The sequence below is a fragment of the Dermacentor variabilis genome, chromosome 3 (assembly GCF_050947875.1).
Source record: "Dermacentor variabilis isolate Ectoservices chromosome 3, ASM5094787v1, whole genome shotgun sequence".
Classification (NCBI taxonomy): Eukaryota; Metazoa; Arthropoda; class Arachnida; order Ixodida; family Ixodidae; genus Dermacentor; species Dermacentor variabilis.
In genome coordinates, this window is record NC_134570.1 from 32,015,906 (window position 1) to 32,040,069 (window position 24,164).

The 24,164-nt window shown below is 47.4% G+C and overlaps 1 protein-coding gene across 2 annotated transcripts in view; it reads right to left on the reverse strand.

The window, feature by feature from the left end:
- Nucleotides 1-3,712: 3,712 nt before the first annotated feature.
- LOC142575356 (uncharacterized) overlaps nucleotides 3,713-24,164 on the reverse strand; it is a 56,387-nt gene continuing 35,935 nt past the window's right edge. The window contains exons 1-4 of one of the 2 annotated variants that reach the window (XM_075684676.1): nucleotides 19,436-19,639; nucleotides 13,634-16,498; nucleotides 6,875-7,061; nucleotides 3,713-5,937 (exon numbers count right to left, since the gene is read on the reverse strand). In XM_075684676.1, coding sequence (XP_075540791.1) covers nucleotides 5,740-5,937; nucleotides 6,875-7,061; nucleotides 13,634-16,302 — 3,054 coding nt within the window. In that variant the 5' untranslated portion in view covers nucleotides 16,303-16,498; nucleotides 19,436-19,639 and the 3' untranslated portion in view covers nucleotides 3,713-5,739. Of the gene's footprint in view, nucleotides 5,938-6,874; nucleotides 7,062-13,633; nucleotides 16,499-19,435; nucleotides 19,640-24,164 lie in introns of those variants that run through there. The other variant, XM_075684677.1, reaches the window with a different exon arrangement.

The following is a 24,164-nucleotide window of genomic DNA, read 5'->3' on the forward strand; positions in this document are numbered from 1 at the left end:
CCACAACACTAGATAGCAGCACTATAGCTTTGGTAGCAGCGTAATTTGTTCGATCGCGATGCGCACGAAACATTGTTTCGTGCTGTTCTCAATAAAGTAAAGAAAGCGTCGTGCGCTGCCGTTTGCCTAAACTTTGGGAGGAAAAAATCACGCAGAAACTCCTCTAGCAGTTGTCTGAGCATGCGTAAGCATCTGCCACTTGCTTATCTCCACGCAGCCCGCTGTCATTATCAATGTTATGGAACTAGATCCGGCCAGCACAAGCGACAGCGCTGCGGTGGTGCAGGGTACATTGATAACACAAGCAAAGTACTGCAGGTGGCGGCGCCAGGGGCGCTGATGACGTTCTGATCATAAGTGCTCTTTAGCGCCTTATCCCTCCGCGTCGAACCATTATGAACCGTGATCCAACCATAGGTGTATTTACAGGGAGGCGCAAGCGGCGCACTTGCCCCTCCCCCCCCCCAACTGTCGTAAGCGAAGGATGTCATTTGCCCCTCCCCCCTCCCACATTTGAAAGCGGGCACTTTAGGCTGCACGCTCGAAAGTCCAACAAAACTACAACTGCAGTTAAATTTTCCTTCATAATAGAGTGCCCACATAAGTAATGCTCTTCTTTACTACGCATACTCTGCTTTGATAGCGAGGGTTATTTTTTTGTGCCTTCTCGAGACGCAGGGACGCCCCGTAGCGGAGGACGTGCAGTATTCGCCACCCACGCTCGCGTTGCGGAGGATGCTTGGTGCTGGGCAGCTCCCGCCATAACAAATAGCTTGCGCAACTTGCATAATGCCCAGTTTTTTTCGGGGGTACCGCCGTATCCGTATTCGAAAACGATGAGCTTGCTACATTTAACCTGCGGGCGAAGGGGAAGTCCGGATAAAATATGATAATACGACTGGTGTGCCTTACGGCATGAGATCGTTAAATCGTCAAATATTGGGTCTGTTTAATATCTGTCCCGAAATAGCTGAGCATTGAGTATCTTTTCACCATCAAAATATAATCAAACTTCTTACAGGTGTAACTGTCGAATTTCATTGCGGATTCACGACTTATAGTAGATATGCTCGTGAAAATCACTTTGGTAGAACGTGCAAAGCCATTTCATTACCTTTAGAACACTGAGCACGTGCTGGTGGGCGAGTTGGTTATACATGACTACAACGAAGGCGCCAAATAAAACAACGGACGAAGGAATACGACACGGGACAACCACGTAGGCGCACTAACAACTGAGCGTTTTATTTCTTGACATAGAAATAAATAGCTGCTGCCAAGAGTCAAAGCAACAAGAAAAAAAAAACTGCTGTCATCTGCATCATGCAACGAAAACACGATACAGAGCAGCTGAGTGCCGCTCCCAAGATACGCCAGTTCCTTTGTCTATAGAGAAACTGAGGGTTCACTGATACAAGCATCAACACGCTTCTTGATCTCGAGCGTTTCCAATATCTCGCTTGTCAGTTGATCATCTGCTCTGTTGAAAAAACAGGTTCTATCAAAATCTGGACTGCTCTTGTGAGGCTCCAATGTGACCTGAGAGATGGTTTTCCACATCATATCGATGCTCATATAATCTGTCATTGTGGAGTAGCAGGCAAGAGGCACTTCACTTAGGCCGACATCTCCACCTTTCTGCCATTAAATGTCTTTCTCTGTCAATCAGACACGTGCCCGTTTAGCCAACATATGATGAACCACACGACAAGGGAACAGAATAAACTACTTTCTTTACACAACCGACATGCTTCTGCCCATGTTTTTTTGCGCACACCTGTTTATTTTCCCGATAATCCTCCATTTACCTTGGCACACATGAAACCAAGATGTTTCGGAGCCAAAAAAGAATGAACACCAGCTCGTGTGCCTACTTTTTTTTTTTCAGATTGTGAGATATGCCGTGAACATATGGGATAATAGCAAACCTAGTTCCAGAAGGGCCTGCTTGACCCTGGTCTACAATGTTAGGCTCCTTGAGCTGCCTGATCATTTTTTCTGCAACAGATCTGATCACATGGTGAGTATAATGTGCCCCTATGAGGCAGCTGACCTTGTAGCGAAAGCTGCTTTGCAGCCGATGCACACATGACTTTAAGTGCGCTGGTTAGACATCATTGCACGATGCCGCTTTTTATTACTTTTGAGTGAGCTGAATTGAAGGAGAGCATGGGTTTGCTAGCCCTTGGCTTGAAGTGCCAGCGAACAAGACACGATGAGGAAGTGATTTCCAAATCTAAACACCTTTAACAGTTATCGGCCAAAAGCTCATGAGTCAAGATTAGAGGATGCAAGGCTGTTTTAAACTCTGATGATACTGATGGTGACTGAGTTTCCAATTCTGGACTGTCACACTCTAAGAACACTAAAGAATCATCCAAAAATCTAAAGATCTGCATCACATTTGTCCCTGATAAGCACTGCTTAACAGGTTGTCTTTTGAAGCTAAAAAGATGTCGCTTAAAACAGGGGCTACACACGGACCTATACACACACCCTCTTTCTGTAGAAAGATTGCATTCCATTTTATGTGCGTAGACTTCAGATACATGGACGACAGTTTCAAAAAAGAACCTACTGCCATGCCAGAAGCGTTCTGGAAAGCTACTGCTCCAAATTTATCAATACATTCAGTGACGCGTTCCATCAATTCATTTTGTGGTATTGAGTAATACCATTCTTTTATGTCTACAGTAAGGCGGATATTATCCGCCTTATATATATATATATATATATATCGAGAGAGAGAGAGAGATCAGACTGTTTGCAGTTTACGCATCACCTAGAAAGCGTGGCTCCTCGGCGTGGCCTCTGAAAGGGAGCGGCGCCCGCGACTGCCAATCGCGCATGGGAAAATATTGGAGCTGAAGTGCTGAGACTTGCGTCATAGCGGCTAACCAACCACCAGGTGCGCACGTCGTCTGTTTGGTGCTGGCTAGCGGCCGCTAATAAGAAAATTATACAATTGCCAGTTCTACAGCTTTGCCAAGATCGCTTCGGAGGCATATACTACTTTAACGAATCAAGTCAAAGTAGATTTTCATTGCAATTCGCCTTTCAAAGTAGATTTTCATTGCAATTCGCCTTTATGTATTGCTTTTAAATGCAACAAACCTCATCAAAGTCAGTGCAATGGGTTCCGAGCAAAACGATCGACTTTGCCATTCACATAAGAGAGAGAGATAAGTCATAAGGCAAAGGTAGGGAGGTTAGTCGGGCTGAGTCCGGTAGGCTACCCTGCACTGGGAAGCAGGAAAGGGGATTGAAAGAGGAGAAGGAAGAAAGAAGGTCACAGTCTCCACTGTTACGCACGCAACACTGGAGACTATGACCTTCTTTCTTCCTTCTCCTCTTTCAATCGCCTTTCCTGCTTCCCAGTGCAGGGTAGCCTACCTGGCTCATGAATTTTGGTAGGAGCTTTGGAGGTACAGTTCTCTTCAAAGGGCACTGAAGAGCGACACTAAAGCTACCTTTTTTTTTTAACAGTTTGCTCCTAAACGGCAGTGTCGTTACGTCAGTGGAGAGTCACGGATATCGAGTTTTCTTCAGGTTCGGAACGGAGAAAGGTCACTGCACTTCGGGTGCTTGGGCGGTTTATTGGTGTTTTCTAAATAAGTGTTCTAGGACTTCGAGTTGCGTTGTTGGTTCGTTTATAATGCAATGCAATCTCTGTTTATCGAAAAACGATTAACCAGTATCGAAAAGGCACTCTCAAAATTCGTGATGTCACGGGGTGCTCTCAAGGAAACTTCCAAGATGGCGGCGCCGATCGCCACCCTTCTTTCGTTCTAGCGTCTTTTTCAGACTTTCAAAGTCATCGTTGATCGTAAGACTTCTACTATTCCTTAAACTTAGTTCACTGATCCAGCTTATCTTAATCTATCTGTTTAGTGTCTCTTAAGCGGGATGAATCAGGGAGTTGACCAAAACAAAAGTTACTGAGCGTTACGTTGTTGACGGGTGCAGACACCAAACCATAGGCATGATTTGAGGCCTGTGCTTGAACATTGTTTAAGCATTGCGGACGGCATCCGTCCATTTGAATTAATGCAGTCCTTTGCATGGTGACCTCCAGCTACGTAGGACTCGCCAGGGACGTCTTGAAGTGCCGAAGGACAAATGCATGCCTCGAAGCTGGTCTTGTAGTTTCTTTTACCTGTAAGGGAAAAGCTCGCACGTGTGATGGTTCAGTCAGCCTGCCCGGCAGGAAATGGGACGTATTTAATTGTTTATTGAAAACTTGCAAACACCAACAAACCAGTTGCGTAGTTGATCACAATAATTAGTATAGCACGGCCGCTGTACGAAAAGGCACACTGTGCGTCCTCATCTGCAGAAGCATGATTGTTGAGTCAAGACAGTGTCGCTCCACTTCCATCTACACCACTGGACCAAAATGAGGCATACCTGACATGCGCTTAACACAAATATTTACACCGTGCTGTCAGTCGCCGAAATAAAATGGCTGCCCATTAGGTTACAGCGGCAATTTTGCGTGGCGTGTAGTGCGTATACGTCTGAATCTGCAGCGGCTTAGTCGTGCAGTATAGTGCCGTACGACGATATTATAAAAGCATGTCACGCAAAATTCCATAGCATGTTAAAAACAACAACAAAGAAGTGTGGGTAAACTTTCGTCGCAGCGGAGCACGTGCGTGTTTGCGCTTGAGACAACAACGACGACGACTTTCCTATAGCGCTGTTGAACTATACAGGCCTGGAAAGAACTCCCGGCTAAACACAAAGTTTTCCGTTGGTACACTGCGAAAGGGGTCCATAATGGCAAAAAAAAGCTGTTACACCAGAATAGTTCCTGAGTAGGTGCTAGGTAATCGAAGTGTTGGCCATATTATTAGCGATCGCGGCTGGCCAGTGATAGACAGCTCTTGCAAGCGAAAAGCTTTGTGAAATCAGTGTCTGGCTCATTTAAGTTAGCCACGTGGCAACGCTAGCTTGACCCGCTTTTAGTCTGGAAGGCGAAGCACTTCGTAGTAGAAGTACAGCTATCTGGATGCCCAACACTGGTCGACAAAATGGCGAATTGGACACGTTGGTGTGGATTCACTGTTAGGAAATCGCGAAGAGGGAAGGCGCTTTCTATCAATTAGCTGAAAGGGTTTTATTGGAGACTGACATATAAACATGAAGCACAACGCCTGCGCATGCCAAATGACCATAACTTGTCAGCGGTGCAGACGAAGGTGGAATTACATTCCAATTTGTCTGCCATTGCCCAGAACAGGCGAAGCTATATGTCACCATATATATGGAGCATCCCGGAAGCTAGGCTCGCAGACGTATTTTTGTTAATTCTCTTCAGTGAAAAAAAATGCCTCGACGGTTTCACGTGTTTAAAGGGAGCCTTGGTTTCGTACAACCTTGGAGGCAGCCGCGCGCAATCTCTACGATTGAGAGACAAACAGGAAGTTGACGTTCCCTTTCAAAGAATTGCATTGTTGCATTAGGCACTCAATCACGCATTGACCCGTCCCTAACGAAACCCTTCCGTTTATAGAAATGCGCTCATCCTGCGTTCTTCTCTGTCGTCTTTGTCCCTCCGAACTTTTCTAGCGATGTATACCAACACTGATCCTCTGCGCCGCGTACATTGTGCATTCGCCTGTATACCTGCAATTTCTCGACACTGTGGATCGTATATGACTTGCATATACATCTACATGCGCCCTAAGTACGCAGCTTTCGCGTTTTGCAAGTTCAAAGGCGCTCGTCGCTGGCGGCTCATTGGTTCGCTGTTCGTGCCGACTGCGTGGAGCGCACGGAAGCCAAGCTAGCCTGGCTGGTGACCGTCGAGACGGAGCTGACGGAGCTAGAAGTGCTGAGCTTGGCTCGGGCTCCTCGGCGCACGTTGCAGAACAGCGCCCTGAACAGGTGGTACGTCTTCCGGTTGCACACGAACGCGTAGAACAGGAACAGGCCCTGAAATTGCCGCAGGGCGAAAGGTGTGCGGCGGTGAGCTCGCCGTATAACACAGTCACCGCGAATGAGGCCGCAAACAGGCGCATATATGAAAGGCGAAGTAGGGGAAGGAGGGAGGTAAAATAGGAGGTCGGAACTTATCCGGAAATCATTCCTGCGCTAATATTTCTGACCACAGCGATACTTGCGAACTATGGCCAGAAAGCCGCTGTGCACATATAGCCCTGCGTGCTCCCGGGGGACGCCGATGTTGATAGATGCATGTAAGTGCGTATTGACAAACACGTTCACAAAACTAGCAAAATACTAAAACTTGTCATTGGAACTCCTATAAAGGCGCTCTGCAGGAGCTGCAAGAGGCAGCTGGTGCAAATCGCGCAGCCTACGTCGTTCCCCTATCACTTTTCAAGCGGCAGCACGCCAGGCTATAAATGCGCTGCTCTTTCATGCGCGGCACGTTTAACGGAAATACAGTCCTACAATCGCGGCGCATGAGCTGGCATGAGACTTGCTTTTTAAGTCAAGCTTTCTTTGCGAAGTTAAGACTTGCAGAGTTGCTTAATTATCTTGACTAATTACGGGATTAAACAGAACACACACAATAAACGATAGTGCGACTTGTTCCATACAATATAACCAACATTCATTTCGTCGTGCCCTTCTAAGGACGCCATCAGACCCCCTTCCCCATCAACTCGTAGTCCTCCCGTGGTTTATTACTTACGTCTTGTAAACAGAATGTAAGGAGTGATCAGGAGCTAGTTCAGTACACTTTCAAGGTGGTGGCAGCTGGTTTTTAGCGATCCTGTCTTATGTTTACGTCTTGGGAATTTTGAAGCTACACATATAATTAATCGCTGTGTAGATTGAGTACTTTAATTCGTTTAGCTCACATGAATGCGAGCGGAGTCACTGACCAGCGCCGTGCATATATTACCTGCAGCGTGTTGCACACGATGAACAGGTAGGTGAATGCTGTCCTCGCAGCTTCTGAGCTGCGCACGAAAGCCGCGACAAAGCCGAACACCCAGGTCAGGCCCATGCCGGTCGCCATGCGCACGTACGTGGCCGCCGTTGCCGGACCCTTGTCGCTATGTCGACGCAGGACGGTGCCCGGTTTCTGCCTGCACCAATACGCGGCAGGGGGGGGGGATAAAGTGCAAGTTGAGCAGTGTTTAATATTTCTGAGAGAGTTGATACATGCTTGTAAGTGAACGGGAAAACATAAAAAAGACGCTGCCGCTAGGGAGAAGTTGGACAGGATTAGCGCTGGACTTAAATTGTCAGTCGTACTTGTAAGTCCAGCGCTCGTCATGTCCGCTTCTTCCCTTCTGTACGTGCCTTTTTCGGCGGTTTTTTGTTCATTTAACGAAAAAATGACTCGGTGGAGCCTATGCTTTTTTTTTTATTGCGACAGCAATTATATGGATACTCCAGACGCACTTCTGCCACCGTCGTCGTCGTCGGTGTCGCCTTGATGTTCCGTAGAAAGTCCAAGGGCGATAACGTCGCCGCGCGCCGTATGCTTCATCTGCGAGTGTAAGCGTGCGACGGTTAGCCGAAGATGGCGGCTCAATCTCGCCTTCGCAATGGAGGAAAGCGGGGAGAAAGCGCGCCGTCTTCCGTCGCGCGCAAGGCACCGGGTGGAGTGAGGGGGCGAGGAGGGGGGTTATACTCCACAGGTATGGCGCAGCCGCGCGCGGCCGCCCGGGCCCTATCTCGAAAGCGATCTGCAATGGGGAAAGTGCACCGCGTGCTCACAGCTTCGTGTGCGCTGTGTTTTCGCCGCTTCGTTCGCGTTCAAGCGAGAGCACGAAACTCAATTCACTCACTGCTGCTGCCGCGCTAGCTCACTCCAGCGTTTTGACAGCGAGTTTCCTCGCTGATTGAGTGAGATGTATTCATGTATGCTAGTGAGCGTGTGAAATCATGCTTGTTTAGTTAGTAAGCGAATGTTTACAAGTTTGTACGGCTGATAAGGCTACTATCCTTCGTGTAGCTGTCTGCTAATTCGCTATCACAATCGATGTTACGCCTCTTGGGCGAAACTGCGACTTCTTTTTTAGCAGAGCGAGCCGCAGCATGGTGACGTTGCAATATATCTAGGATCGGCAGTCTTTACAGACCACAATAAATTCCTTAACAGAACACGTGTCATGCAATGGTATCAGGATCGTCCGACCAAAGTCACCACCTGTGATTGCAGCGTCGTCTGGATCGGCCCAGTCAACTCGGCCAGACAGCCGCCCACGCAAAGTGCGAGGCCACTGCGAGACAAAGCTTTGGCTTCCACCAAACAAATGCGACTCGCATTCATTGAGGACACCCCACATCGCTTGCCGCGAAACAAGGCAGTCCGAAATCTACAGACGTGCAAATGAGCATTCTCTATGAATGACTCTTTGAAGTGGCGAGCGCTTTCGGCGGGGAAATTAAAACGTTTAGTGCGGAAAAGAAGTCCTGCTGACCTGCAGGTGCAGGGCGAGCCGGTCGGAGGATCGCACGCTCCTAGCGTCAGCTCGCGAATGGTGCAACTTCTGAAGTTACAACAATCCCGACGTGCCAGAGCTGGCGCTTCCGCTTGGATTTCACTTCACGCAATGCTTAGGCGATCGGGGCTTACGGTGTCATTGCAGCAAAAATGTGCAGCACGGGGCGCTTGCACACTTCAGTTAAGATATTAACTATCATCATCATCAACTCTAGAGCAGTTGAAGCACGGAAGAAGGAAACTCAGGAGAGGCCCTGACGTCACTCTTTGTGAAGCTAAAGTGAAGCCGGAAGTTGGCGTTGCTCATGGCCTTGCACCGCCTATCGGGCCAGCTCTCCTCTCTTGTTTACATTTCTCGCGAAACCACGCCGCGCTGCGCGCAACCGTGCTGCTCGGACCCGCGCGCTCCGCAGCAATACAAAGCAATCGTTAACACGTTAGCATGATTCCGCCAAAGAGGGCAAAATTTTCCGCGGATATTCCTTCGTCCGTTGCCATTGCCGTGGCGCGGTACATTGCGTACAGCGTTGCGTGCGCGTTAATTTCACAAACTTTAGTTCCTCATGTCTCACCTGGCCACAGCAACATCCGGGAGGGCACGGTCCAGATAACGCAGCGCAACAAAACACGGAGACCAACGCAAACCTGCCCGCACGGCGTCTTTGCCACGGTACGAAACCTACGGAGCAACACGTGTGAGCGCACAGAACCAAAACAGAGCCGCCATTGTGGCCCGAAAGGCGTGGCCGCTACGGCAAAGAAATAAAAATTCAGCAAAAAAGAGGAGAACCTACTACGTCACTTCCTCCACACTTTTCTCCTAGCGCGCGAAGGGGTAGGGCCTCTCCTCAGTTTCCTTCCTCCATGAGTTGAAGTCTGAGCAGCCGCGGATTGTTTTGTTGCTCATTTTTCAACCTTATATAAAGCTTCAGATTTAAACGCTAGTGTCTATCAGCAGCACACAACAGTTCCTACATCTAGTGCTTGATGAAAATCGAGTGCAATGCCTGCGGTGTCGAAGAAACTATAGACCATCTACTGTGCTACTGCCCATCATTTGAAAATGAAAGACAAGATCTCTGCACAGCTCTCAACCAGTTAGATAGAAAACCGTTCACCTTGAACAAGATCTTGGGACCATGGCCTCGCATGTCGCAGCTACAAAAGGCCACAAAAGCGCTGCTGCGATATTTGAAAGATACAGGATTGAGTCAGCGTCTGTGATCCGGACTGAGTGACTGAACGATATCCCCGGTGGACTTTCTCTTCTTTCTTTAATCTTTCCGTCCCCGTTTCCCTTTCCCCAGTGTAGGATAGCCAACCGGGCTCAGTCCTGGTTAACCTCCCTACCTTTCAGTTATCATTTGCTCTCTCTCTCTCTCTCTCGTCGACGAATACGTAAACGCTTAAAGCCTTCCCTGTCCCGCGGCCCTGATAGTATCCCCTCCGCAATTATAACAGCTTACTGCAGTATATTTGCCGCAGCATTGACATATATATTTAATAACTTTCTGAGTACTTCAACTTTCCCTCGCATGTAGAAAACTGCTCGCGTTTTTTCTGTATTTAATCTGGCTGTAACACCTATGTTTTGAATTGTCGCCCGGTTTCTCTCCTCTGTACCATGTCTAAGATTTTTGAGCTTGCTATGAACAACACATTGCATTTTACTGTGAAGAACTAATTGATTCCGAATCAGCATGGCTTTGTCACAGGCCGCACCACTATCACAAATCTCGCAAGTGTCATGACGCATACCTTCGCGCCGGTACTTCAAAGGAGGCAAGTTGACACAATTTATAGTGATTTCAGCAAAGCTTTCGATGTAGTAAACCACTCACTGCTTCTGATCAGGCTTACACACTTTGGTGTTGACTCGTCAATTGTAAATATTTTGCGCAGTTATCTTTTTGGTAGACCATGTTAACGTCAATGGCCAAAAGTCTTCGTTTTACATGTTAACTAACGGCGTCCCTCAAGGATAAGTATTAGGACGCCTCCTTTCTTTGATTTTGTTGAGATAGCAATTATATGGGCACTTCAGGCACATTTTTGCCGTCGCCGCCGCCAAGTCCAAGGGCGATAAAATCATCGTGCACCGTATTCTGTATGTGCGAGTGAAAGCGCGCGAGGGTGAGCCGGCGAACGCGGTTCAATCCAAAGCCACCTAGAAAAAAAATGTGGCTTTGTTCAATCTCGTGTGCGCGAGCGAGGAACGCTGACCGGAAGCGTGCCCCCTCTCCTGTCGCACACGAGGCAGTGGGGTCAGGCGAGGGAGGAGGGCATTCTTCGGCGGCTGCTAGGGTGCCTCGATGTCCTCCTCGCCCACCGCTCCGTTCAGAGTGGAGACAACCGCGGCGTCAACTACGGCGTTTGGCACGCGATTGGCGGACGCCGTAGGGACGCGTTGCCGGCGCGCGTATGTCTTGAAAGCTTTATTGAAAGCGACCTGCGACGTAAACAAAGTGCGCGTCCACGCGGGCTTGATCGTCAAAGTGATCTGCGATGCTGGCAGAGTGCGCGTAGTGCCGCTAGCTTCGTATGCGCTGTGCTTTCGACGTTTGGTTCGCGTTGAAGCAGAGGCAGGAAGGTCTATTCGATCGCTGCTACTGCCGCGATTCCTCGCTCCAGCATTTTGATCGCGAGTTTCCGCGCTCATGGAGCGAGATGTTTTTATCTTTACCTGTGCGCACGTGACACCATGCTTGTCAATTTAGGTAAAACACGTTGGCGGGCTAGTTGGTTTGAATCTGATAGAATATGTAAGCGCGACTGAACAAGGATGTAAAAAAAAAAGCAGACACACAAAGACAGCGCTGTCTTTGTGTGTCTGTTTCTTCCTAGGTCCTCGTTCAGTCACGCTTACATATTCTATCATTGTTAATTTAGTTAGTAAGCGAATGTTTACAAGTTTATACGCCCGCTAAAACTAATATCCTTACTCCGCACAGCTATCCACTAATTTGCTATCGCAATCTTCGCCTTTCGGGCGAAGCTGCTGCATCTTTTATTAATGTGGTTATTTCCGCCACTCGGAATTCTTCATTCCTTCTATATGCCGATGACATCAAGATTTTTAAGGAAATTAATACTGTTGATGGCTGTCGCATCCGGCAGTCTGACCTGTTTTCTTTTTCTAAATGACGCAAATATAATAAACTAACTTTGAATATTGCTAAGACCAAAGTCATGACTTTCACACGCATATGAGCAAGCATTTCTTTTTCTTATTCTGTAGATTCTGTATCATAGTGTAAGCTCTGTGAGATCAATGGTCTCGGTGTACTTTTTGATACAGCCTTACACTTCTCAGCTCCTAATAAACGCGTTGCTATGCAGGGCACGCACTCACTTGGCTCTGATTGCAGACTATCGAGAGAATTCATTATTCCTACACCATTCCTCAAGTTATACACGGCAATCTATCTTCCTCAACTGGAATACGCGTCGGTCGTCTGGAATGACATTTCCAGATTCAACAGTGACATTATAGATCGGGCCCAGAAAAAATTTCTAAGCATGTACCATCACCGCTTTGCTAACACGGACACTAAACCTTGTTCTAACACTGTTTGGTTATTGTCATTGCCTTTTACTTGGCTGCCGACGTAATCGCTTTGACCTTCGGTTTCTTTTCAAACTCCTTCATGGTATCCTTACCTGCCCCAAATTTCTCAGTTGTATTATGTCTTGCATTCCGCGCAAGATCACCAGAGAACATAGACCTTTCCATGTCCCTGCCAGTAATCACCAACACTCAGCCGTCCACAGAATAGTGTCCTTATAACGCTTATTTTGATGATCTTGATGTTTTTCATAACTCGCTGCCATTGTTCTTTTCCGAGCTTTGCGTTGTTATGTCAGAGTTTCACATATTGTTTAACTGCCATTCTCCTCCTATTTTTTCTTTTGTATTCACCTTGCACCTTGTATGGGCACTCTTCTTTTCAAGGTAGTTTTTATTTATTAATTGTTTTTTCCCTTATATTCCCCTGTCGTTTTTTTTTTTTCTTCTAATGTATACGTGTGCCACCACTTAGACCTCATGCTTGTTCCTGCGCACGGTAAATAAATGATTAATTGATTGATTATTCCGCCGGGAGAGAGACAGATAAAACTTTATTTGCCGAGTGGATCACAGTGCTATTGCAAGGGTGAAATGTACTAGAATATGCTAGGCAAGAGGCAATACATTCCCCTATTGCTTATTGCACTGATCGCTTCAGTATTGCAAGCAGTAAAGCTGATCCGGTTTAAAGAAAAACCGACAATAACTTTCTCGTTTCCTACATATGAAATTATTTTGGGAGCAGTTACAATAACTGTGGGAGTTCATTTCTTCAACTGACAGTACCTTGTAGCTCCCCAGATTGGCATTTGCATACTCGTGCGTGTTATCTATCAATTGAATTTTTATGTGTTTCAAGATGATGTTTGCTGCAGTTATATCGCAGCTTTCGCTGTATTGCTGCCTCGAATTTGATTAATGCAAGGTAATCTCAATTTTATTTAGGCAAGAACAAAGAACGTATACCATCGCTTAATGAGGCTAGCTCATCAAACGTCTGAGAACGCTCACAGATTTGCTTCAGCTTTGATACCCCTGCTTTGCGGCGCATAGCCAGCTTATGGCCCCTTGTGCGTCAAGCCAAAAGTGAGTGGTCATAAGGTTAGGGTCAGCGTTTCTATCCGAGTATTGAGCATCTGCGCACTTCGCCAAAAGTATACAGAGGACATAGCTCATGTGACTTCAGCTTTCTCGGTTCGCAAAGTCTGAGATCTCGGAGTCCATGATCCGATCCCAGTAGCGATGCCTCTTGCTGCATCCCCAAATTGCCTAGTCAAATTTATTTCAAAAGACACGGTGCAGTTTTCGGTATACTTAGTAGGAGCATACTACAGCAGGGGACCCCAGTTTTCATGAAAAATTGATTCAGCAGTGAGTGAACAGATCGCACGTGAACAATTTTCTGTAGTGGCACGAGTATCACTACAGGAGCATTGTCACACGGTGTACTACACAAATAAGTTTTGATCCTTCGCACGCACGGTGACTTTATTGCTTTTGAAGATGAGGGCCGGTCAAAAAATCAGAATCTCATCGAAGGGTGTAGTGAACGTGCCCGGGAATATGCAGCATGTGATGCACATAACACGATCTACGTTACGACATGTGTGTATACGCAATGAACAGGGCATGCTTACCTGGCTACGCTATGCACGGAGTAGACGGTCATGATGTAGAAGGCAAAGTTCAGCAGCAGGAGCACCGCCACGGGCACGGCGAAAAAGACCAGCGCCGACAGTTTGTTCACGATCCAACAGACGCCGAACAATCCATACGACGGGGAGAGCAGGGTATCGAAGTAGTCCAGTGCCAAGCATGTGCCCACGATACCGAGCGGCGTGCCGAAGGCGTACAGCATGTAGAACGGCAGGTGGCGGGAAACCTTGCGTGTGCCGCCCATGGAGCTGCCACTCGTCCTGAACGTCTTGTACAGGTCGTAAGCTAGGACGTTCATCCAGAAGAAGGAGTTGATGACTGTGTAGTGGCAGACGATGGCCGCCGCTCTACAGGCTGCACCCTGCACGGACTGTCGCTGGCTCAGCAGGAAAGTCAGTTGCATGACGAAGAGCGAGCCGGTCAGAAAGATGATGTTCCATCCCGGAAGATTGCGCAGCTCGGCGAACAGCGAGTAAGTGCTTAGCACGAGCACGAGGCACAGCAGCGATATGGCGCTCAGCACGAGACTGATGAGGGCCATGATTGGTCCATCGAACAGCTGGCCACGGATTCTGAGCCCCTGTCGCAGTTCGTCCAAGCAGAGGCACACCTTTCCGTAGGGCATGAGCTGGTAGTGGCGGCATGTGATGGAAAGAGAGCCAGGTCCGGCGTAGAGCATGAGCGTGTTATTCTCGAATATCTTCACCTGCGTCGTGTTGAAGTCGACGCAGGGACACGACTTGGGAAGTCCTGTTCCGCGGTCGCATACGACCACGATGCTGTTAGTGGTCACAGGCGATTTCTGGTCGCCGGTGACTCGGATGAGCACGTTGGCCACGAAGTCTCCCGTCTTGAAGACTCGACCAGTCCTGTTCACGTACACTTTGCCGATGCCCGTGCCGTTCTCGGTTCTGGGCAAGAACACGAATTCGTCGTTCCAGTACTCGCGCCATATGCCTCCGTCCTGTTCGCCGCACCAGTCGTCGAGGACAAAGGGCTTCGACAGCACGCTACTCACCGCTGCCGTCGTATTCAGTTCTTTGAGCAGAATCGAGTTAACACTGAAGCTTCCCGCCAGGGAATCGATGATCGAGCTTATTGAAGGTTCGAGATCTTCTTTCGTGGGTTCGTAAAGGTCGAAGTGCGTAATCAAAGTCGCTGGCGAACCCCTGCTATTACCAGGGTCTGGTACGTCGCCGTCTTCATGCGCGTAGTCGCCCTCTTCAATTACTAACACGCTGTCCGAGTTTTCTAGGTATTGGTGCACTTTTTCGGGGTCCCACAATATGGTGACGGCCATATTTTTAATTCTGTCATTAGATATGTTGTAGTATTCAACAAAACTGCTGGTGAGGGAATGCTTCAAGTCTTCCATGCGTACGTCACTGGAACGATCAAGACTGATATTCATGACGACCGTAATGCGGCTGTAGTTGGCGCTCCTGACTTTGAACAGCGACGCGTTAGTGACATTGTTTTCTACACTGTCCTGAGGTTTCTGTATGCACTTCGAATTCACCAAAGTGAACTGTGTACCACAATACAGTTGCCGGCAAAGTTCGGCGAAAGGATCCCAAATGAACCCATCCTTGCATCGCTGCTCATTGAGCATCATTGTTTCTTTGCTTTCCGAAGAGAAGCTGTATTTCTCCACTCCGTCCAAACCAAAGTTAAGGACAATTGAAAAAGCCGAAGGAATGTCGTCCGTGGCCTCGTGGCTCTTCTCTCTGGTGTCCTGGAAAAGCGAGCTCGCCATTTCCTTTTGGCTATAGGTCGCCACGCCGCCAGGACAGCGAAGGTCCGGCACGTCGCCGTTGCATAGCGCGCAGTAGGCGTTCTTGTAGAGCTTCCGCTTCCGGTTAGGCGTCTGGAACGACCTCACGGGACCCTGGAATGCCGCGCACAAGTCTTCCAGGTTCCGCTCGCCAAACACCGTATTCCTAATTTTGCACGTGCCAACGGCCTGCACGCAGGTCCTGACAAAGTAGCGTGTCGAATTGTTGCCGCTTTCTGCTTCCGTATCGTCCAGTAGAGCCAGCGGAACGGCATTTGTTGCGCCGTTGCAACGAGCGCGCGCATCATTCGCGTAGACGATGCCGTCTTCGCCCAAAACCTTTACGTCGTCTTCCTCATCGTCGCTGTTGAGGTCTTCACCGGCGGGACACGTGGACACGTAGAAGAAGGACTGGTCCAGCGGAAAATCGGTTTCGTACACGCAAGGAGGACGCAGTGAGGGCTGGTCGACAGCCAAGGGCTCCAGCGAGCAGTGCCTTTGGACGTCGACGCAGCAGTCACCGTATTTCACGCAAGACGGGTCACACTGGCACGTATACTCCTCCTCATCGGAGGGATCTCCGCAGCGGTTCTTGCACGAGTCGGTTAGCGGACACCTCGGCGGGAAAAACGCGCTGCCGCTATCTTTACCGACGCCGGTATTGTTCGGCTTCCGCGGTAGGATATAAGAGTCACCTTGATGGATCTTGGAGGGCTCTCCGACGTCCTTGCTTAGTCCGCTGGCGTAACAGACAGTAGAAGCACCCCAGGTCGGCCATGTCACTATCACGACGAAGGCGATCAGTAGTGGCGTCGAAGAAACACCCGAGACAAGCGCCTCCCCCAAGGTGGCCAATGATGGTGGTTTTCTCCGCATCTCCTGTCTGTACTGCGATGAAGGGCACTGTATCTTCCTCGAGCGGTGTCAAGATGTTCCGGTAAACTTTCCAGATGAGACATTTGCTGCAGCGGTAGGTCGCCGTCCACTGCCTACCCCTTTGTAGAAAGTCGGGAGGTCGAATCCCGGGACCTCACGAGGGCGGATCTCCGTTAGTGGCTGTCCGGAGCATGGCCTTGAAAAGTAAAGAAATCGCCATGGTTAGAACACGGGGTGTATCTGCCTATCATCCTGAAACTGGCTCTTACCAGCTCTTAGCAGTCACGTGCCGCAGCCCGAGCGTATAGGTACACTATTGTAACTCGTTTGAAATAAGCGCCTTACGTGAGTCGAGGAACTGTAGCTCTGTGGGCCGGGCTCTCTGTTCAGCGAGTGGTGCTCCTGCTAGAAGTGCATCGAAGCGGGCACCGCAGTGCTCTTTGGCTTATCAGCGACCGTGGCAGGTGGTCGCAGAAACTGAGGCGTGAAGGCCTTAATGCTGCCACTCGACTTTTTGCGGCGGCAGCGGAGAGGCGCGAGGTATCAATTTATGCACCCTTGATAACAGAGCGTGTTACGTGCTCTAGTTTTGTGTCTTTTGCGGGCTCTCCAGCGCGACAAAGCATTTTAGTGCCTGAGTAGGTCGCAGTATATGTGCTAGTCGGAAGGGAGGGGATGGGCTCATGTAAGGACAGGGTATAACCTTGAAATGCGCGCTCCCGTGGGCCCCGGATACAAACTTGTATCTTTTCTTTCTGTTTGCTTTCTTTGAGTCTTGAGTGCGATCACCAAAGCCTACAGTATGAAAACTAGTCTGGTCTGTGATGAACATGGCACAATCACACATAAACGTATCAAGCACAATAAAAAACGAAAATTTAACAGGAAACTGAATATGTAGTCATGTGCGCGAAATATTCTCGAGAAAATTTCCGGGTGGTTTGTCTTTTAGTGTTTTCTTTGCGCTATTCTTCAACTTTGCGTTCTTTCTTTATTTATGACAGCGTAGATAGATAGCTGTTCAGCTCAGGTAATATATTTTTTCAAGCTCTGGTGATAAAAAAAAAAAACGCTCTGAAACTTACATTTGCTTTTCAAAGAGGCGCACACATTCGCAATACCAGAAGAAAAGCGACATGCAAATAAATGACATGAACGTTGTTATTTTGGAATTTGTACTTCTTTCTTTTTGTTTGTACCAATTAAGTCACAGAAAATGCTGGAGTATCATGTTTGCAGAGTTCGTGTAAGGATTGCGAATAGAACGCAAACTGTGACTTTGTTGCATGACAATAAACGCTCTGAATGTGCGCACAAAACCCTCTGAAAGATGCTGAATCACGGCTGCATCACGCGTTATTAGTTCTTTCTCTCCGCGTGTTTCGTGCTTTCCCGCATAGCTAGTGTTTCTTTAACCGGACGACCAGTTTCTCTGAAAATGTGCCAATTGCCCGTTTGACCCCGACACTGCCACTGTACTTGCCGGTTTCCTGCTTCTCCTTATACCGGTGCTCTATAAGCTGCATCGCAAGCTCTCGGTCGGGTGTTCACGCATAGCAGATAACTATGTCGTAAACAAATAATTTCTAATTCCTTAAACTTTCCTAAGTACCTTAAAGGGTCGCGTATATTTTTTTTATCGCCTATACACTTCCACATATTGCTGTCTTGTTCGTAGACTATTAATATGCCTTACGAATAGACCAATTGCAACAACAGCATTGAGGTTTTAAAACTGTCACAATATTTATACAAAGCTGTTTATTAATTTCAATCACGTGAAGTTCGTGCTCGGCGTATCGCCGCTTTATTTTGCTTTCGTTAAGTTTGTGTACTTGCATACAGTACACTTTACAAAAAAAGAAAAAAAAGAACGACACCCCCCCTTCCTCCCCCCTTCCTTCCCTCTCTCTCCTTGGTGACGTTATTCTTTTTTTTTTTCCTCGCTAATGGTGACAATCCTATTTCGCACACAAATTGTCCCTCTCGCTTACTGTATCTTAGCCTGTCCGAACAATGCGCTTTTCTTTTTTTTTTTTTGCTTTCTAATCTTATCATTGTCTGGCTAGGTAATTTTGCTGAGATGACACACACTCCTAAAATGGCCGCCGATGCGCCAGGCTTTCCGATAATGCTAGCATAGAAGGTTGTGGTATAAAAGTTCTAAACATGGATAAGGTGTCTCAGAAGGGCTGACAAACGTTTCGGTAGGAGGGTATATCTTCGTCAAAGGCGGCCTTGTCATCTTCGACAGGTTGGCCAGCCCTTCTGAGACACCTTATCCATCTTTATAACCTTTATACTACAGTGTGCTACTCCATCGATGGAATGCTGGCCGGAGAGGGCTGGCAGATCTGCCAGCCCTCTCCTTGATTTAGCATTGAAGGTTGAGTTTTAAGTTCCAGCCTTGTTCTACATCGCCATCTAGTCGTGTTATTGCCTTGTTTCAGCCAGATATGACAGATAGTATTCGGCTTGACATCGTATATTCCTCCCAACACCTGATGAATAAAAATTCGTGGCTGAGTATGCACTTACGCAGCAGCGCACTTGAAGTGGGAAAGCCTAATTGGTAAGCAGAGCACGTTTCTACGCAGCACTATAGCACTAGACGATCAGTCAGTAAGCAAACTCGTGTAAGCGAATAAGCAGTCAGTATTTTTTTTTAATTTTATTTTGCGAAGCGCGTTTCTACACGTTAGTCACTCGTATTTTCGTGACCTCACTGCTTTGTCGGTTCCTATTAGAGTCAGTGATGAGGCAGAAACTTATATAAACGTGACAGAAAAAAAAATAGACGCTTATGTAACTTTTTTTTTCTCTTTCTCTGTCACGAAGCGCTCTCAATTATGATTTCCAAACTGCTTAATGGAGATCTGTGGGTTCAAGAAGAGGGAGGAGAGGGAGAAGAGCTTTGGCTTCCTAGAGATAACGCACCTGTTCAATGAAGACGCAACGCGGTGCAGTGCTAATCGAAAAGCATGCAAGTTACGTGACAGCGACAGAAAAAAAGAAACGAATCTGAACATGCAAAGAAGTCGTGATAGTCGTCAGTATCAGGAAAGCAAAACGCGCTTTGAGGTTTTGTCAAGCTTCGCGAGACGTACACATCGGAAATAAGTAACCAACCAACCTGATCGAGGGTTCCTCAACTGGGCGCAATTCGGGCGAGACGAGATTACGGGCCGGCCCAAAGCAGTGTAATCCGCACTGGAAAGACCACGGTTTACGCGCTGTAAACCGCGCAGGCTATCGAGGCGTGATGTATCGAGGCAGTCCGCTTTGTCCTCTGTCAAGAAGGCGCGAGAGGATACTATCCCACGACGCATTCCCTGTCAGCTGTGAGCGTTCCCAGACCGCGCTCGCTTGCGTATCGACGTTGCGTGCAGGAGCTCGTTCGGCGTTTGCCGACTGCCGACGTGTGCAAGCGACTGGAGTGGAAGTCGCGTGATTGTTGTTGCGAAACCAAGGATTAAACTACCTATACCGGCGCGCCGAGAGAAAGTGAACTGGAGAATTAGTGTTTCCGGTTTTTTAATGGGATTATCATTTTTACGCTAACACCGTTTTGGTGTGGCGCTGTCTAATTGCCACGACGTGACAGCTTGGTCCACTGGGTACGTGCCCATTATTGGCCAATGCCTCAAAATGGTCTTGCGCCCGAACAGACCAGAAGGCTAACAGCATTCAGTGGCGCTGGGTTTCTGCCACAGAATATGTGCCCCCAGTTAACTCCAGGAGTGCATATTTTTGGGCTAGTTGGTTCGTTGCATCAATTGAAGTCATAGCGCTGGATCTTGACACGGACACGAAAGACGACAGGACGTACTCTATCAGGACGAGCGCACGTTCTGCCGTCTTTCATGTCCGTGTCAGGATCCAGCGCTTTGACTTCAATTGATGCTCCAGTGAACGTTTTGGTCCACTGAGTATGTGCCACCGGATACGTGCTGGGTATGTGTTGTGGCCATTCTTGGCCAATGCCACAGAATGGGTACGTGCCCGAATAGACAAGCAGGGCAGTAGGCAAGAAGTGAAGGAGTGGGCGACCGGAGCAGCTGAGTGCGGGAAAAGAATTGAGCAAACTGGGACTTGAGAGTGCATTTGGCGAGATAGGTTCTCCTTGCCTCTTGTCCTGCTTGAGCCGGCACTGAGCGAGGAGCGTTAAGAGGAAGCTTCAGTTCGGGCCCAACTCTGACGCGGCCAATTCAAATACTTGTACAACGCAAAAACGTTTTTTTTTTCTGGGATAACCCTTGGACCGATTTTAATGAAACTTGTTGCATTTGAGAGAGAAAGTCAAATTCTAGTGACTGTTGGAAGCGGAATTTCGATTTAGGGCCTGAATTCTGTGAAAACGATTTTCGATAATTCGAAAGTTCGAACAAGTAGACGCACAAAGTTCACAAATTAATATCTCTGCATCAAGAATAGGTATCGCGGTTCGGTAAACGGCATGCATTAGATCATTCAAAGCGGACAAATTCGATATGTCAATTTATATCTTACGTGAATTTGTTACGTTGTGTACAAGTGTTCTGCAAAAGCTGTATTACCATATTACTGATTTTTTTTTAGATTCAGGTGTAACATATAAATTTTGTCCGCTTTATATGTACTGTCAGATGCAATTCACAGAATTGTGTTATCATTTTCCCTTGCTGAGTTAAAGAGTTGTAAACTCGATAGTTTCGTTTTCTGAAAGTTTTTGATTTTTGCCAATTTTTAGTAAAAGATTGACGATGTAAATCGGAAATTGAAAACTAACAGTAACTAGATTTTTAGTTTTTCTTTTAAATGCAACAAACCTTGTTAAATTTGGTGCAGTGGTTGCTGAGAAAAACGAATTCTTCTTTTACATGTATTTAGATAGGAGCACCCGAGCTAAAGCTTCCTCTTAAGCATACACATATGTGAAGTCCGGAACAGAAGTTGGCCACAGAGAACTGCGTAAACGTACATTCTGTTTGCGTCGTTTTATTCGAACTTTTCCGTCATTCGCGTTTCGTTTTACATAACATTCACATTTAAGATACCAAAGAAAGCTGCGCTTAACACCGATTCTCACATAACCGTGGGATCCGTGCAATTGGTAAGGAAACCGAAGCAATGGAAATCTCAAAATGACCGCTACAGGTCGTTATTAAAGGTGTCTTAATCAATACGGTGTGTCGCTACATCGCTTGAATGCCACCTGCTTTACAATCGAAAGCCATCATGAAAGGGGTTCTGTAGGAGTTCTTTTTTTTTATCTTGTGTATATAATTTCTCTAGCCTTATCATCGTTGTCACTCAATTTACTTTTTCGTGCTCTCCTTCGCCGGCCCTTACCCCAACACTGAGTAGCTAGCTAGAACACAATAGTTCAGAACGAGGTACCGCTCAGCTTTTTCCTTATAATGAATACATAAATGTTATTTAAGAAGCGATGGCTCTGTGCCTATATGCTGCGGTGCGGGAATATGGCTATAGGGACATACGACTCTCTCTCTTTCTCTCTCTCTCTCTTGGCGTCGAGGTATCGAGTAAGGTTCCACACCTATAGTAAAACTACCATGCCACCCCTCTGCTGTAGGAAAGAGCAGCAATGCGTCCTTGCATTATTATTATTATTATTATTATTATTATTATTATTATTATTATTGTTGTTGTTGTTGTTGTTGTTGTTGTTGTTGTTGTTGTTGTTGTTGTTGTTGTTGTTGTTGTTGTTGTTGTTGTTGTTGTTGTTGTATGAATGTGAAAAAGGAAGGGTCTTTAGTTGGCAGTCGAATTCCTATCACTGGGCAAACAATTAAAATGAAAGCACTAAACACACACACACACGCACGCAAGCATACTGAAGCATGGGCGCTATAACGTAAAGCCATTCCAAACTTTCCTATTCCAATTCTGCAATCAGCCCTCCACGATGGATCAAGACATTTTCGGACCAGCCCGACTTCACCTTCACGCGACGTCACGAAAACCGCGAGAACGCCCCATTTGATATAAGTGCACGCTGATTATGCATAATTAGACCAAACGAAAGAAAAATCATTATTTGTGATTGGACGCCTTTTTCGCCGTTAGCCCTTCTGCTATTGTTCAAGCGCTATCGGGGCTGCACCCACTTCGCCTGTCTGTTACGCGACGTTGAAGAACCGCGAAAGACCGCGTCAAAGTGACGCATATGCGTTAAAGACGCGTTAATATGTCGAACAAAGCCAGTTTTTTTCTCAATAGCTGGAGATGCCCCGTTCCGAGAGGAATAGATGGCTGCCCGGCCCCCGATCACTCAGACAGTCGCTACTCGCACCTACCGGTGAGCATGGATTTATTTCCGTATAGTAAACATTTTTACGTGGCAGTAAAGCGCTATCGAACCCTTTCGGCACGTATACGCCATCGCTCTGCCAACGTTTCTTTGCCGAGACTTGTCTTGGCGGCAGTTTTAACGTTCCGTTGCACGCCGCCGCGATTTTCGACCAACCACGGCAAGCTAAGGGGCAGCTGATCAAACGCAGACGCCGGCACCACCTTCTTCATCTGGTTATCCACTTTCACTGTGCTGGCTCAGCCCCATCGAGTCCTTCTCCACTTGAGCGTGTTCCTCGCCTCTTTCCAGCCAATTCGGTGAGAAAATGTGGTGAATGTAGGCAATGCTATTCGCTTTGAAAGTAAAAAAAAAAAAATGTGGTCTCCTATAAGGGAGGAGCGCGTTTGATTGGGCTTTTCAAACAACGTTGTGGGATACCGCCCGATCCTTGCTCTCGGTGCTTACTTAAATTTGACCTCAGGAGGTTAGAATAAAAACAGATTGCAATAGTTTTACTTTATAGGGCCCCATGTCATGAGTATAAACACGTGCAAAGCTCCGCACACGAGTCGTTCGTGTTTTCTACCTCGTCCCTGTTTATTCGCGCCAACCTTTCTTGAGTATGGAATACCAACACGTAAGGAGAAAGTAAGAACACGGAAGTTTTTCAGACGAATGAATAAACGCAACAACACATAACTACATACGGCAAATTGTTTCTGCGGAATCCCCCAAAGTGGAAGAAGTACAATGAAACGGAACAAATTGACGTGGTTGAACATGGTTAAACCAAGTTTGTCAAGCGATAGCACGGTTTTGCTTGCTTTGGGAAAGGACACAGACGCTGATCGGCGCCGTCAGCAGCTACCGCATATATAATATACCTGGCAAGGTTCTGGTGGATCTAGTCTGCGTGAACATAGACCAACTATTTTTCATGCGTGGGCCGATCCCGAAGATAGTGCAATACCGGGTCGACACGAGATGGAGGTGAAGCAGACGCTAAGCACTCCCCATACGTGGGCCGATCCCCACTGACTGGAAAATCGGAAGGGTTGTTCCACTCAGTAAGCCTGGTAACAAACACTCACCTTTAAATCATCGTCCAATTTCTCTAGCGTTCCATGTAAAATCATGGAGCATATTCTATTTTCAAACCTTGTTTCTTTGCTTGAATCAAATTAATTCTTCTCGCCTTCACATCACGGTTTCCGCAAGACATTCATCTGCGAAACTCAACTCGTATGCTTCACTCACCGTCTTGACGCTATCCTCGATCGTTCTTCTTTAGGTGACTGCGTATTTTTAGATTTCGCAAAAAGCCTTCGATAATGTATGCCATAATTTCCTTTTGTAGGAGGAGGAATAAACTTTTATTGGACAACCAGCACTTTATGATGGCCGGGCCTAAGCCTCCCATGAAGGGACGTCGAGGGCTTGCCTCGCCGCCGCCTCACGGGCGTGCTGGGTCGCCCAGGTTTGGTCGTCGAGGGCGGAGCTCCGCAGAGCCTCATGCAACCTCGACGAGAGAGTCGTGGTGTTAGTCTGTGTGTACTGTGCTGGGCAC